Here is a 15653-nt window from a genome sequence, read left to right on the forward strand (position 1 = left end):
CCGCTCAAATGACGTGCTAGGCGTCTTTAAGTGTTGAGGTTTGGCCCCGCTCCCCCACGAAATGTGGAAGAGAGTAGGGCGTGTGTCGCCGCACCAGGGGCAGATGCCGCGCTATGTATGTAGGAACATTTTACTATATCTGTGTAGGTTTGGAAATGTGTTTGTCTGAATAAGTCGCAGAGCTACGGCATCTTCAGTGCTGAGCTTTCTGTGAGGCGGAGGATAAATACTGCGGTTGAGTCGCTGGATCTCGACTCAGTCGCAATAATTGGAAGGCAGGGGCATGAAGTAAAGGTTGGGGACTGATGAGACGATTCGTCTTGCCCCGCTCGGTTGATTAGCGCTCGAGCTAAGGCGTTCGCCCTTTCGTTCCCCTCCAGACCCGCGTGGCCCGGCGTCGACGTGATTTGATGGTATTCTTGCAGCCTCGGGCCTAGAATCTGAGCCACCAGCAGCGGTGTTCGTCCGTTGGTAAAGTTACGGCAGGCCTGTTGCGAGTCGGTAACGACATGGACTTCCCTGGCTACTCTGTCTTCTTGCTTTATTACCAGCGCCGCGCCTATGGTCTCAGCCGCAGCTGGGGTCTCTGCCCTCACGAAGGCTGCGAGGGTCAAGGATTTGCCTCTCCCTTTCACGGCGGCTACCACGAAGAGGCCCCCTACAGGGTACGCCGCCACGTCCACGTACGTTACGTACGGGTCTCCCTTGAATTGTCGGGGCTGTATGTCGACGCGAGCCTCGCGTCGTCCTTCATGGAGTTCATGGCTCATGTGCTTCGGTATCGGGTTCGCCTTGATCTTGCTTCTGACCTCAGGCGGAAGTGATCGTTGCCCATCGAGCGCACGGAGCTCCGTTGCCGATCCGGTCCGGTGGAGGATGGCCCTGCCCGCCGCCGTCTTCTGTAGTCTGGCCTTTTGCGAAGCCATAACCGCGTCCGACGGCTCAGCGAAGGCGTTGTGGATCCCGAGGGCCGCTAACTTCTCGTTTAAGGTGGTGATAGGGAGACCCAGGGCCGTTTTGTACGCGCCTCTGATGATGGCATCGACTTGTTCTTGGTCGCGTTTGTTTAGCGAGTGATAGTGATATGGCATGCTATACGCTATTCTGCTGATCACCAGAGCCTGGAGGAGGCGAAGCGTGTCCTCTTCTCGCATGCCCTTGCGGCTTCTTGTAATTCGTTTTATAATCCGCGATATGTGAACTGAGACGTCTATTAAGCTCCTGCATAGAGTGGGCTTCTATATCTGGAGGCAGTGTAAATAAAGACAAATAAACCCTTTTTCCTTCATTCCTACTACTGCAGGTATTCCTAGGTGGGCTTGGTGGATTCCTGGCCTAAACGCCACCTCGAGCCGCAACAACCATCTGCCTTAGCGTTGAGTGATCTACCAATTAAGTTCCGGCAACTGTATACGCACACCAAAAATGTTCAATATGAATAATGTTATGTGTCATACTACATCTCTGTGTAAAGAAAAGAACAACATCAGAAAAATCTTACACCCGTACCTTCACTCCAAAGGTAGCTCATCAGACTTTCGGCCAGGCTAACACCCCCTGCGTACATATTTTCACTTCCACTTAGGTTGGCAGTTTTGATGTCAACGTAGAGGAGTAGCATTTTGTTCCTGTATCGTCCATTTTCTGTCGTGAGAAAAAGACACTGTTAACATCCGTGAATCTATAAAATGCAGTATAATAGCCTATTGTAGCGCTTTTTACCAAAACAGATGTAGCTACGAATACGCATACAGAAGTAGTGCAAAACATACACGCGGGAGTCACCGCAATAAGAGTAACATTTCTTGCAGCTTTGTTCTACCGTAAAGCATTGAAAACACTTCATTGTGGTGGTTATATAAGTTTTAAAGAATAATTTCGAACTCTAAAAACGTAAGTAAGGTAACTCACCCTGATTTTGCCGAATGTAACTGATGGTTATGTCGCGGGAAAAATACTGGTATAAGATAGATAGATAGATAGATAGATAGATAGATAGATAGATAGATAGATAGATAGATAGATAGATAGATAGATAGATAGATAGATAGATAGATAGATAGATAGATAGATAGATAGATAGATAGATAGATAGATAGATAGATAGATAGATAGAAACAGAACAGTGTGAGTTAGAGCAAATAAATCTACGAAATAAAATTTTGAGAAACATCAAATGGTCGGAATCACAGCAATTCGATACCCAGAGCCAAATAATAAAAAATTACGCAAAAATAGCAAAAATTTAGTCCACGTTAGAGACCCGAGCTGTAGCGGCGCCGACAGTGTGGAACAAACGGAAGAACGGAGTAAGTCAAAACTGCTTCAATTCAACTCAAATCAGCTTTAATTTCAATTGAGCTTTATTTTTTCTTGATTACAAGGATTGAGCAACCGCATAAAGGCTACTGCCCTGAGAAGCTTCACGGAGCCGACTACTCGCTTCTTTAGCAGCAATGAACAGCTTGAGATCAAAAAACGTGCTTCGCACAAGGATCTAATAAACAAATATGCACGTCATGCATGAGTGAATTAAAGCTATATACAGGTACTTGCGCTATACGTTAGTGGGGACAAAGTCAGCTTGCTTCAATCAATAAGTGACTCTCAAGACACTTCATCCTGTCTGGCACAGTTGTTGTTTTGTGCGTTAGTGTGTGTGTGTGTGTGTGCGTGTGTGTGTGTGCGCGCGGTTGCGTGTGTGTGTGTGCGTGTGTGTGTGTGTGCGCGTGTGCGTGTGCGTGTGTGTGTGTGTGTGTTTGTGTGTGTGTGTGTGTGTGTGTGTGTGTGTGTGTGTGTGTGATTTTTCAATGTCGTCTGCTGTCAATGAAATTTGCTGCGTATTTTCTCAACACGTCTAAAACCAAGCTAATGTCATTTACCAACCATTCCACTCGACTTCCTACCACCTACTTTCTCAGTAGTTCTAGAGTAGAACTTGCGCCAACTTGCAAGTATCTTGGCCTTCATCTTCAGTCTGACTTTACATGGCATTACCATATTAACACCGTCTTAGCATCAGCTAACCGAGCACTCGGTCTTCTTAAGCGTAACCTCAAGCACGCACCTTCCCAATTAAATAAACTTGCTTATATCACGCTGATCCGCCCAAAAATTGAATATGCTTCTGCCATATGGGGTGCCGATCAAGCATACATAATCAACAACATTGAATCCATGCAAAACCGTGCTGCTCGCTTCATCTTTTCCGATTATTCACGCTTCACTAGCGTCACATCGTTAAAACAACGTGTCGAGTGGGGAATCACTATCACGTCGACGCCAGTTTGCTCACCTAACCTTATTTCATAAACTTTATAACCATTCCACGCTTCACGAAGACTTCTTTTCACCACCCCCTGCAGTTCTCCCGCACCGTGACCACGCTAACAAAGTAAAAGGCATAATGTGCCGCTCGTCACTCTACGCAACATCATTTACTCCTCGCACAATAATAGAATGGAATAACCTACCATCACGCATAGCTACTGAAATTAACTTACCATCTTTTCAAACTTTGTTGCAAGGAAACGCTTACCGGTAGCAGATTAGATATTACTTATGGTTAGATGCACATATTAACATATTACGTAAAATGTTCTTGTGTTTTCATGACTAAGTGCATATACCCCTTGTTCATATCTATTTATTTTATGTTCCTTGTGTGTATGTTTATTTGACGTAGTTTTGTTTCTTGTGTATATTTCATGTTTGTGCCCCCCCCCCTATTTAATAGCCTCGTGTGAGGGCCCCTAGGGGTAATGTAAATAAATAAATAAAAACAAATAACACTTCCTCCTCGAAAAAATTCGACGGAACCCAGCTCCGGACAATTGTGGACTATAATGCGTTTAGCAATGAATCAATGTAGCGACAGAACGTATTACCACCGGAGAAACGAATTATCTAAGGGGCGTGTACTGCAGCAGGATTTCTCCATCGCGTTTCCCTAAGAACAGTTGGTGCCACGTGGCACCACCACCGCGAAGCCTACGCGCGTGGGCTTCAAAATTCATGACGCACCGGTGTGTCCTAGCGCTGAGAAATGCGTAATATGGCCTCCGAGATCCTCTCGCGTGCTTTTCTCGGGATATGCTGCGCCATCTGGTAGAAATGGCAAAACTTGCACGCGTAGCCTCCGAGACGAGAAGCGTGGCCCACCAGTGGCTGCTCACGCTGAGAATTGTTTCTTCGACTGCTGCATACTCAGTTACGCATACTCTTTGGCCCAACTGAGCTAGCAATTCACCGAAGAGTGGCACATACTGTGCTTTCATGGCCCAGTTCCCTTAAGGGTTGGTGTGAAAGCCCTTTATTCAAACGTATATCATGCGAAGCAAACAAACAGACACCAAGGAAACCATAGGGCAAAGTACTTGCACTTACTAACTGAATTAAAGAAATTATAAATTAATAAGAATGAAAGTGGATGAAAAACAACTAGCAGCAGGTGGGGAACGATCCCACGTCTTCGCATTACACGTGGGATTGTTCCCCACCTGCGGCAAGTTCTTGTTTCATCGGCTTTCATTGTTATTAATATATCATTTCTTTAATTTAATTAGTAAGTACAAGTACTTTCCTTTATGTTTAACTTGGTGTCTTTGTTGTCTTCTCATGACATGATTATTAAAAATCCAGCCCCTCGGTTAACCGTCTTTCTAATCGTTCATTTAAATGTGGCACATAGCCCATGCATCTGTGGCGCAGCTTGCTAATGTATCCGATTGCTGTGGAACCCTTGTGACCTGGGTGCGATGCCGCTCATCAATCACTAAGAAAGTCTTAAAAGGTCCTGCTTGTCATTGTAGAGTGGCGCATCCAAAGTGGCACATACCAAGTTTCCAAAGTTGGCGTCAAAGAGCTTCATTGAAGGCCAGCACGGACTGAGCGACGCATACCCACTGCTCAAGTAGGCATCAGAGAGAGAGAGCGTAAACTTTAATTTCAAATCAGCAAGATTTGAGTCCGGCGTCCTTTAGTGGGTCTGGGCACCCGCCGCGGACGCGGTTCCGAGACCTTGTCTCGAAGCGGCTTCCTCGGCTCGCTGGACGGCCCAGAGTTGTGCTGTCAGGTCAGAGCTGAGCAGTGCGGTCATCCAGCGTGACTGGAGGCTGGCGGTGGAAGAGACGGAGGGATCGGCACTGCCCGACTTGTTTGTTAGGTCCCGACACTCCCATAGCATGTGATTTAGTGTGGCAACCTCGCCACACGATGTGCATCTGTTTGTAGTGTACATGTCTCGATACATGGCGTGCATGAGTCTGGGGTTTCTGTAAGAGTCTGTTTGTAATTGTCTGAAGTGTACTGCTTGCGTCCTGTCTAACATAGCGTGAGGGAATGGGTATATGCGTCTTTGTAATTGGTAGTGTGCCGTGATGTCGTGAAAAGTGGTCATACGATCCTCCCTTGCCCAGACGTTTGCAGTACCCCGCGGGGGCTCTTCCTCCGATGCTGCTCGGTGAGTCAGGCCTCGAGCAACGCCGTGAGCCGCTTCGTTGGGGGTGCTCATTCCAGTGTGTGCCGGGATCCATAGCAAATGCCTTCGGTTATCAACGTCGGCCTCTCCCTGGTGTATGGGATGTCGCTGGAGTATCTGATACGCCTCTTGCGAGATGCGCCCATTTGCAAAATTGCGAATTCCCGTTTGCGAGTCACAGATCACGTATGTAGCTTTGGTTTGTGTGAGGGCCAGTGCTATGGCCGCTTCCTCTGCCGCTTCGGCATGTGCCGTGTTCACGGTGACGCTCGTGAGGTGGTTGCCTCGGTGGCTAGTAACTGCTGCAACGAAACTCTTCCTGTCTCGATAGCGGGCTGCGTCGGTGAAGACCGCCTCCTTGTCGTTAGAATAACTTTGTTCATTTGTTGTGCCCTGGCTTTACGCCTCCCCATGTGGTGTTGGGGGTGCATATTGCGAGGCAATGGGGGTACGTATAGGTGCTCGCGTATGGGTCTTGGAATGTCTACTTTGACGCCGTGTTGCGAGTGGTATGTGATGCCGAGATTTTCAAGCACGTGTCTGCCCGGGCAGGTCTTCGATAGGCGTTCAAGTTGGGACACTTGTTGCGCCTCCACGAGTTCTTCGAGCGTATTGTGTAGGCCTAGTTCTAAGAGCTTGGTGGTGCTAACTCCAGGCGCAAGTCCCAACGCACATTTGTACGCCTTGCGTATGAGCGCGTTGATCTTGTTTTTTTCCGCAACCGTCCAGTTGTGAAACGCTGCCGTGTACCTTATCTGGGAAATGATGAAGGCTTGTATGAGTCGGATGACGCTGCCTTCGCGCATGCCCGCGTGTTTGTTGGTGATGCGTCGAATGAGCTGCATCGTGCTGGTGGCCTTTGCCGTTATCTTGCGAAGTGCTTCGCCATTGCCACCCTTATGCTCTATCATCATTCCTAGTACCCGGATTTTCTCTACTATCGGGATGGGTAGGCCATTTGATGCCGTTAATTGGATCTTTTGCTTTTCCAAAGGGGTGTAGCATTTAGGTGGGCGCCCCTTTCTGACTGGTGTATACAGCAGCAGTTCGGATTTTTCGGCCGAGTAGGCGAGGCCCGTGCCCACGAGGTAGTTTTCTACGCATTGGATGGCCTGTTGTAAACGTTGCTCGATCGCTCCGTCGCTGCCCGTTGTCGTCCAGATCGTAATATCATCCGCGTATAGCGTGTGAAGCAGTCCTTCGATTTTAAACAATCGGTCGGGCAACCCCAGCAGGACGAGGTTGAAGAGCATTGGCGAGATCACCGAGCCTTGCGGGGTGCCCGAGCTGCCGATGTTGATTTGCTCTGACTGTAGTTTCCCCACTCGCATGCGAGCGGTTCTTCCCATGAGGAAGTCTCGGACGTAGTTGTACGTGCGCAGGCCGAGATTTAGATTGTCTATTTGTCGCAATATGGCATCGTGGCGAACGTTATCCAAGGCCCTCTTCAGGTCCAGCCCGAGGATGGCTCTCGTCGAACGCCCCGGATTGTCTATGATTTGGTGTTTTAGTTGCAGAAGGGCGTCTTGCGTGGATAGATGTCTTCTGAACCCAATCATGGTGTGTGGAAATAAGTCGTTGTCCTCGAGGTAATCCGTGAGTCTATCGAGAAACGCGTGCTCCATTAACTTGCCCACGCAGGACGTGAGGGAGATGGGGCGCAGGTTCTCCAGCTGTAATTTCTTGCCGGGTTTCGGTATCAGTGTAATATTTGCTTCTTTCCATTGCCGGGGTAGCTTGCCGTGCGCCCAACACTCGTTAATGTATTTTGTTAGTTTCTCGATCGATCCGTAATCGAGATTGCGTAGTGCCCTATTGGGTATTCGATCGGGGCCAGGGGCCGACTTGGTGTTCAGCTTTACGAGGGCCGTCTGGATTTCGGCAACGGAGAATTCCTCGTCTAGGGTGGCGTTGCTTTCTCCTGAGTAGTCTGGATATATTTGCGGTGGCGTTTGGGATATGTAAAGGCGTTCCGCATCCCGTAGGAATTGTTCTTACGTTCCCCCGTAAGCGTGTATGATTTTGTATATGCCTTGCATGTGTGTGGTCTTGGTGTTGGCGGGATCGATCAGGTACCGCAGTATCTGCCACGTGCAACGCGTGGTGAGTTGACCATCCATCTCCGCGCATTTCTCTTCCCATTGTTGATGTTGCAGGTTAAGCGCGTGCTTTTCTATTTCTTTGTTGAGCTGTGCTATCCGTTTACGCAGTCTCCTATTGTGTCTCTGTTGTTTCCATCGGTGCTGCAGGTTAGTTTTGGCTTCCCACATGTGCAGCAACCGGGAGTCTATTGTCTCGAGCCCAGCTGTCGACGGGATCGTTTGCGTCATGCGCTCGATATCCCACCGCAGTTGGTCGGTCCACTGTTCTATATCTGTGATGTCTTCCATCTGTTGCTCATCACGATGTTTGCGTAGCCGATTCCAGTTGGTGATCTTCATTTGACGACCGGCATTGTGTTCCTGCGGACCGCCTTCTGCTTCTAGGGAAATAATGTATTGATCGCTCCCCAAGTCTTGCATGGTGTTTGTCCAAGTGACTTTGCGTGTGTTGCACGTGAAAGTAAGGTCCGGCGTCGTGTCAGTGCTTACGCTGCTGCCCTGCCTTGTTGGTGCCGCGGGGTCGGTGACCAGCTCGAGTCCGGCGTATTGCGCCGTTGCCCATAGATGGGTGCCTTTGGGGTGATCGTGATTGTAACCCCACGCCGTGTGCGCCTTGTTAAAGTCCCCCCCAATGAACAGCTGTTGCCCCTTGGCGGTGTCGATTGCCCGTTTGAAGAGGACATGGAAGCGGTGCTGGCGGCATCTGGGACTGCTGTAGACGTTGAGTACGAAGATGCTATTGCGGGTCTTGCGTGGTGGAATTAATTCTACGAGAACGTTTTCGATGTCTCTGATTTTCGTATCGTGTTCGATAACTGTGTGCGCTCGCTTGACCAGTGTGGTGACGTTTGGTTTCTCCGCCTTGCCTGTTATAGACTGGTACCCCGCGAGTTTGGCGGGACCGTTCGTTTCCTGCAGTATGATGACGCCTGGGCGTTCGGGGATCGTTTTCAGGTATTGTTGTAAGTGCGCTCGTTTGTTTTGGTAACTTCTGCAGTTCCACTGCCATATCGTGTGTTTGTGTTTCGATGAGTGTCGGGCCATGCTTATATCTTGTTACATGTATTGCGCCGCTTCCCTATGCGACGGTACGATCGTGCTGTTTGCGGCTTCTAATCTCGACAGTCTGAGGTGAACACTCTCCAGGCTCCGCTGGATGGTACGCGTGATGGACGCGATGATAGTTTCCTCGAGATTGCTTAAGCGAGCCTCGAGTGCATCTATTCGCGCGTCGCGTATCGCCGCGCGCGTGCGCTTGGGTCGTGTTGCCTCTGTAAGGGTGGGAGTGGGTCTTCGTTTGGTATCGGGGAACTCGACCTCGTCGTCCTCTATGGGTTCCTCTTCTGTTCCCTGCGTGGCCTGAGTGGTCTGTGAGGGAGCGGGTCTGCGTTTAGTGTCGGGGTATACGACTTCGTCATCCTCTATGGGTTGTTCTTTAGTCTCATGCATGGCCTCTGTATCGGTACCGCTCTTCACGGCATGCTGGAGTTGTTGTATGAGGTCGTCTTTTTCGCGAATCTGTGTCTGCATGTGTTCTATTTGCTTCTGCAGCGCTTGTATCGCCTGTGTTAATTTAGTTACCTCCGTCTCTGTTTTAGCGGGTGCTTTGTCGCCAGCCTTCGTGGTTGGTGCTCGTTTTCCCGTGACCGCATCTGCCCAGCTCACCTTCTCGGTGGTTTCGGTGTCTCTTGTTGAGGTCCTTCTGGGAGTGCGGCTGCGAGACCGGCGTTGCTGCTGCTGCCGCGGGTTTGGGGTGCGACTCCGGGACCGGGAGCGACCTCGGCTGCGGGTCCTGGATCTCGAGCATGGCTTGCCGGCGGGGCTGGTGGCTTTGGCGGCCGCCTCCGCTTCCTCGGCGGCCCTGTGTCGTTCCCATTGCCTCTTTGTCACGACGTAGATGGTCTTGTACCTTGCGCGGCAGTTGCGATCCGCTGTCATGTGTGTTCCCCCGCACAGCTTGCAACGTGGGGAGCACTGGTGGTTGGGGCCTGGGTTGAGGGCGTCACAACCACGGCACACTTTGTCCTGAGGATTGGGGCACACGTCCATGCGGTGACCGAGTCTCCCGCAGCAGTGACACATGTCGACTTGCTTGCGATACAGGGTGCAGCGAAGTAGGGCGCCGCCGTACCTGACGTAGGAGGGCACTCGCGGTCCTTGAAAGGCCACTATGACCGTCTTGGTATTACTGAGCCGTTTGGCTGCCAGGGCGTCGGGGTTGTGGGCGTGAACGATGTTGGTGTGAATGGACTTGGCGTCCTCCTCCAACGGGATTCCCCTGATGATTCCCTTCACCGTGTAGTCGGGGGCCGTCTCATAGGCACTGACCTCGTGGCGGTGATCACTGATGGTGATGGCTTCTAGTTGTCTGTACTTAGCGGCGTGAGTAGCGTGAGGTGTACTCACGACTATGATGTTTTGGCGGTTGTTGGTGCACACCGTGTCCTCCCCTGCTTCTTGCACCGGTACGTTGGCCGCCCGGTAAATGGCCGACGCGAGGAGCACGGTTCCGGTGGCGGCAACATCGAGGCCTCCTCTTGGTCGTATCACGACCTTGAAATCACTTCGTGGGAGTAGTGGCATTTTACTGTTCCTGATGACTTGCTGCTTGACGTTACGCTGTCTTTGACGTGAACGCTGTCGGTCGCCGTTCGCTCCCTCGCCGGTGCGGGAGTGGGTTCCGTTCTGGGTGTTGCTTTGCGCGGCCTCGCGGTTGAATTGGGTCTTGTATCGAATGGTGCACCAACCGTTGCCTTGGAGAAACTCTTCAGGGGAGATGTCCTCCCCGTTCACTTGAACTTCCATCACTGCTCCGGCGAAGCGAGCTCCGGTGAGGGTTAGCGTGGAGCTGGTCAAAAGCCTCTGTGATTGGGAAGGAAGTCGTTTCCCACCTTGAATATGGTGCCAGTAGAATCTTGGTGACTTCCTGCATACGCTGGTGTTACATTCATGAGGTGAATGAGCGATAATCACAGCGAAATTCTTGGAAAACGGAGCCGACGTGAAGTGCGTTCGCTCCCTTCGACGACTCAGAGTTTTTTTGTTTTTGGAACAGCGGTATCTACCCAGTCCCGCATCTGCAAGTGATCAATGCCGGCGTGGAATGGGTTCGTTGGAGAACAGCGTGCATACTCAGAAACCCAAGTCGGTCCCATGGTGTGTTCGGACCCGGTTTTATCAGCACAGCAACTCGAAGGGCTACTCATCCGACAACGAACTACTCAGGGAATCAAGTAGGCAGGAAAACAATTAGTTCCAAACATACATAGATACAAACATAGTTGGCCCCCGGAAAGTGCATCATGTATCCTAAGAATGCGTATTCAAGAGCTGGTTTGAGAGCTGTGCAGAATTTTTACAAGTGAATTTTGTTGATTCCTACAAACCATCTGCCTTGTCTACTCTTCAGCTGCTGGCCACATTCTATTACGACTAAACAGAGGTTTACGCAGAGCACTGCTGTAATGAATGGCAGACAGCAGCGCCAAGGAGCCGGCAATTGCAGATGTAGGTGTATATCTACATAAGTTGGTGCTTGGCGTGAGAAGTTTCCGCCGTTAGAAGTTACGTACTGTGTGAATGGGCAAGTGATGGGTGGCAAGTAGCGTTATTTTGTTGGCTGCAGGAGCATCAGCCCTCCCTAGCCGCACGCGTAGTTTGAGCCGATGTGGACCATGCTCAGCCGGGGTGGTCTGTCCTATTCGTCGAGGTCATGCTTCAATACTAGTGCGGACCTGAGCAACTGACTTGAAGTTAATTCGTGGCTGAGCCGCTTCCACTAAGAAACTATGAGCTCCCTAATTGAACAATTTTACGCGCAAATTTTTTATCTGTGTCTAAGATATGGAACATATGAACTGTGCGCACGAAAATAGCACGAAGAATGATAATTCGGCAGCATAACAACGCGCACTGTGGTATCCCACTCATTGTTTTCGAAGTTGTCCGGTCCTTCGTACCGATGCGACTCAGGGTGATCCGAAAGAGCTTACACGCACAAAATCGGCATGCTTGGCTATGTTCTGACATTATATTATGTAACTGATGCGAGATTTCGAGTATATTTTGAGCCAACGACAAGCAATCACCCTCTATGATGCCGATGTGAACAAGCGCACTGGTCAGCGCTTTATGTGTGACGTCCACGAACATTAGGAGTAATGTGGATACTGAGGTATTTGTATGAAGATGCCGCTGAGACTGGGTGATTGTTAAGTGAGTAGGGTGAACGTGGAGTTTGATAGTTACTGGCTGAAAGTTACTAATTTACATTTGTCAGTGTTTATGGCCATTAGTCATTTAGCGCACCATGTTGTTACACGGTCTAGATACGTCCGTAGCGCAAGATGATCATTGGTATTAGAAATTTCACGGTAAATAACACAATCACCTTCAAAGAAACGAATGGTAGAGGCAGTATCTGTAGGTAAGTCGTTAATATATATTAGAAATAGTAAGGGGGCCAAGACACTGCCCTGAGGAACACCAGACGATACGTCAGAGAGGGATGATGAGCGCTCATTTATGCAACCGAATTGTTTGCGAAATGATAAGAAGTTTGTAATCCATGATAGTGTTAAAGAGTCGATGTTTAACTCGGAGAGTCTGCAAATTAAACGACAATGTGGTACGCGGCCAAATGGTTCTGAAAAGTCAATGAAAACACAATCCGTCTGATGCTTATCGTTCATATTAGATAAAACTTCATGAGTAAAGTCCAAGAGTTGCTTATCGCTTGACAGCCCGTTCCTAAGACCATGTTGATGAGGGTAAAAATAGCTGCTTTCTTCAAGGTGCTGTGCGACGTTTGTTGCCGTAATATGTTGTAGTAGCTTAGATGCAATACTTGTTAGACATATGGACTGGTACTTACTGATATTATTTTTCTCGCCAGATTTAAACACTGTGAGGATTTTGCCAATTTTCCAATCAAACGGAAGTGCGCCTGTCAACAGAGACTGCAGAAAAATGTGATAGAAGATTAAGCTACTAGAGGTTATCTGAGTTTAAGAGTTTTTGCGTTCATTCTGTCAGCGCCACTGCTAATGGACATTTTAATGTTATTCATTAAAGGCTTGATGCCTTCATCAGTTAGTTCGATTGGGGTCATATGTGGGACCAATTTCGGTGGTGGAAGGTATACTAGTATGATATTCGTGGGTGAACACTGAAGTGAAATAATTATTAAAATGGTAGCAATTTCTTAATCAGTAATTAAATTTCCGCCGTCATCCTGTAGAGCAATACGGGCTAGCGGGTTGTATCAACCTCAAAGTGATACATAGCTTGCGGTGGCCTGTTAGGCTTTTCACGTATGTTCAGTGCACTGGGGAGCCTAAAATGAGTATTGCCATGTACGTTGATATAACTACAACCGTATTAAAATAGGACATCTCTGCATTTCAAATCTGCGGAATAGGTTTGCAGTTACTATTCTTTCACAGCAGCGGCAAAAATTCTTCAGCGATGTGCTACAGCTGAGAGTGCACCACTGCATTTAAACTACCGGCGAGAGAGCAAAAATGCGCTGCTGCTACTAATCTTTTTTTATACATATCAAAGTTGAAGTAATCCAGTGCGACTAGCTTCTCGTAGAGAAAGAATTCAGTTACAGGTCTATCCAGATGAAGTACAACTACTCTACAAAAATAGTCCTACGTGTGACAAGCAGCTACGCTACGGAGAGATTCATATTGACAACTTTATGTCAACCTTTTTTTTGGAGCCTCATTACCATGTTGACTTGTGCTGGTGTCTCTCTTCGCAGCTACAATACAGGGAGTTAAACGGAGGATTGAAGCGTAAGGAACATATCTTTTGCGGTGCTAGATGTATCTGATGGAAGAGTTTTAATAAACAGACAATCTTTTGGAAGTAACTAGTGATCTTGCAGATTATATTGCAGGTGAGCATATTTTCTACTTTTTCAAAACTGCTGTTTCTTTTTCGTTTCCCGGATTCTTTACAACTCCGACCAAACTATGAATAATGAATCGCAATTATATGGTGTCATATTGCGTTTCTCACCCCTTACAAGCAACGATCTGATAGTTAAAAGCGCTCTGGGTCAGGGGCTGAAGGTCCAAGGAAATGTCACCCTAGTTTCGGGAAGAACTGTATGTACGCATACGAACATCAAAAGAGCTGCAACTTGTTGGAAAACCGGATATCAGTATGGCAAGAATTATTGATGGAATTGCCGTACCACAATCGAGAACATCTTTCACAAACAAAATCAATACACATGGGTGACGTGAGCTTTCTAGAAAGGATCTATGAGATTTGTGCTTGAATATTCGGGACCATCGACCTCTGTTGTATTTCGTGCTACTGTAAGTGAGCGGCTTCAGTTCCCTGTAATACAGGAAAATGTATCCTGTGTGGCAATAGTGTGTCTGTCTTTCACTTGAAGTTTACGCTTTCAAATCCACCTCCGCGCATTTCTTCCGGCTGCCTTTTTATGAGCGACATAATTGTACATTGATTTAAAAGCAAGTCACCTCAGAGAGGACAGAAATTCATTAAGCGGCGCGCTATCCTCTCATCTTGCCTCACATAGTAAATCGCGTCCGTGGAAATCCATTTTCGTAAACACGGTCATTCTGTTCCGTCCCCCTAACCAAGCAACACGAGAAATCTCGGAAGCCTATCATATCACTAAGAACGCCGCACTGTCAACCATCCAAGCCAACCATCCTTATTACTACATGACAAAGAGTTCTATTTTATTGATCGATGTTAAAATGTGCCTTGGATGTATGCTTCTTTTGTACATCGCCTTGACATGCGCGATGCGTCTATTTTCTAGGTATGCATTTTTCATGCGTGCACTAAACATCAATTGCGAGTGAACGTCTGTCGTTTGTGTGATCCTTTACTGCGTTCTGTTTGTGTGTGCGCTCTATGTTTTTTTAATAATGCATTTACTATCGATCGTTTTGGAATTTCTGACCACTGTGTAGTGGTCGGACAAAGCATATTTCTCTTGAAATGCACAAGTTAATTTTCACAACGCCCACAAAGGGAGTGTTAAGGATGGTGTGCCAAAGGAATCTTGGCCAATGTTGTACATGAGCACAACATTGGATGGCGCAGTCATGATACCCATACTAATGCTCGTTTAATATGTGGTTTGGCATCTTTGATGGCAACGTCATCAGACACATCATTTTTTGTCGCCGGGCTAACGACGCAACTACAAGTGAACGATATCCTCGGAGGCGCTTTGCACGATGTGCGTTACAACGCTCCACTTGCGCACCTTCGGCCACCACGTGTGGTTCCAACACGATTGTGTTCCCACGAATAGTGGTAGTCAGTCTCGAGCGTGACTCGACAACGTTTTACTGGACTGTGGATTGGCCGGCACGGACTTGCCATGGCCTGCAAGTTCGCTGCGCAGGACACCGTTGGACTCCTCCTTGTAGTCTTACCTGATAGACCACGTGAAAAGCAGACACGACCACACCGGACGCCTTCAAGTCGAAAATAGCACAGTATGCCGCGAGAGTCCAACGTCAGTGGTCAAGACGGCAACATCAGAAGTGTTTAAAAGAGGATAGTACTGTATTGCTTCAGACGGCTACCTGTTTAAGCACGTGCTGTACCTATTCAAAACCGGTGTTAAAAACGACTTTCTAACACACTTTAATGATGTCACCCTATCCTCACATAAAAACTTTTGCGACGAAGATAGAAATAGCGGGAAACGCACTTGCTCTTGCGTCTTGTAGGAGCTCAAGAGATAAAAAGGGGGAAACGGGTAACCCTGTCGAAGACGAAGATGAACATTGGCGAAGACGCCTCACCAGCATTTTACTGCATGTTTTTTGTTGAAATGCTCTATTGTGCAGCCCTTTCGTGTTTTTCAAAAAGCCGCCTTTCGCCTTTTTCTGTCCCTTTTTGTGCATCATTTCTTTTTGTAACATTTCTCGAATTTTTTTGTAGTTTTGTGTCATGATGTGCCAAGGTTAAAGATATGGTGAGTGCCACATGAGCACATTGTTGCGCCAGCATCTCACCGCCAGATACTTTGCGAAGCCAGCGACCCTGCATGTCGATGCCCTGTACGA

The 15653-nt window shown here is 48.2% G+C and overlaps 1 protein-coding gene across 5 annotated transcripts in view; it reads right to left on the reverse strand.

Annotated features, from left to right (window-relative positions):
* LOC135899413 (dermonecrotic toxin SPH-like) overlaps positions 1-15653 on the reverse strand; it is a 95331-nt gene that overhangs the window by 32950 nt on the left and 46728 nt on the right. For 3 of the 5 annotated variants that reach the window (XM_065428657.2, XM_065428654.2, XM_065428656.1), the window contains one exon: positions 1510-1644. The exons of 1 other annotated variant lie outside the window; for it this stretch is intronic. In XM_065428657.2, the coding sequence (XP_065284729.1) occupies positions 1510-1644 (135 nt within the window). The remainder of the gene's footprint in view (positions 1-1509; positions 1645-15653) is intronic. One more of the 5 variants, XM_065428658.2, reaches the window with a different exon arrangement.

This window comes from Dermacentor albipictus, chromosome 6 (genome assembly GCF_038994185.2).
Source record: "Dermacentor albipictus isolate Rhodes 1998 colony chromosome 6, USDA_Dalb.pri_finalv2, whole genome shotgun sequence".
NCBI classification, from domain to species: Eukaryota; Metazoa; Arthropoda; class Arachnida; order Ixodida; family Ixodidae; genus Dermacentor; species Dermacentor albipictus.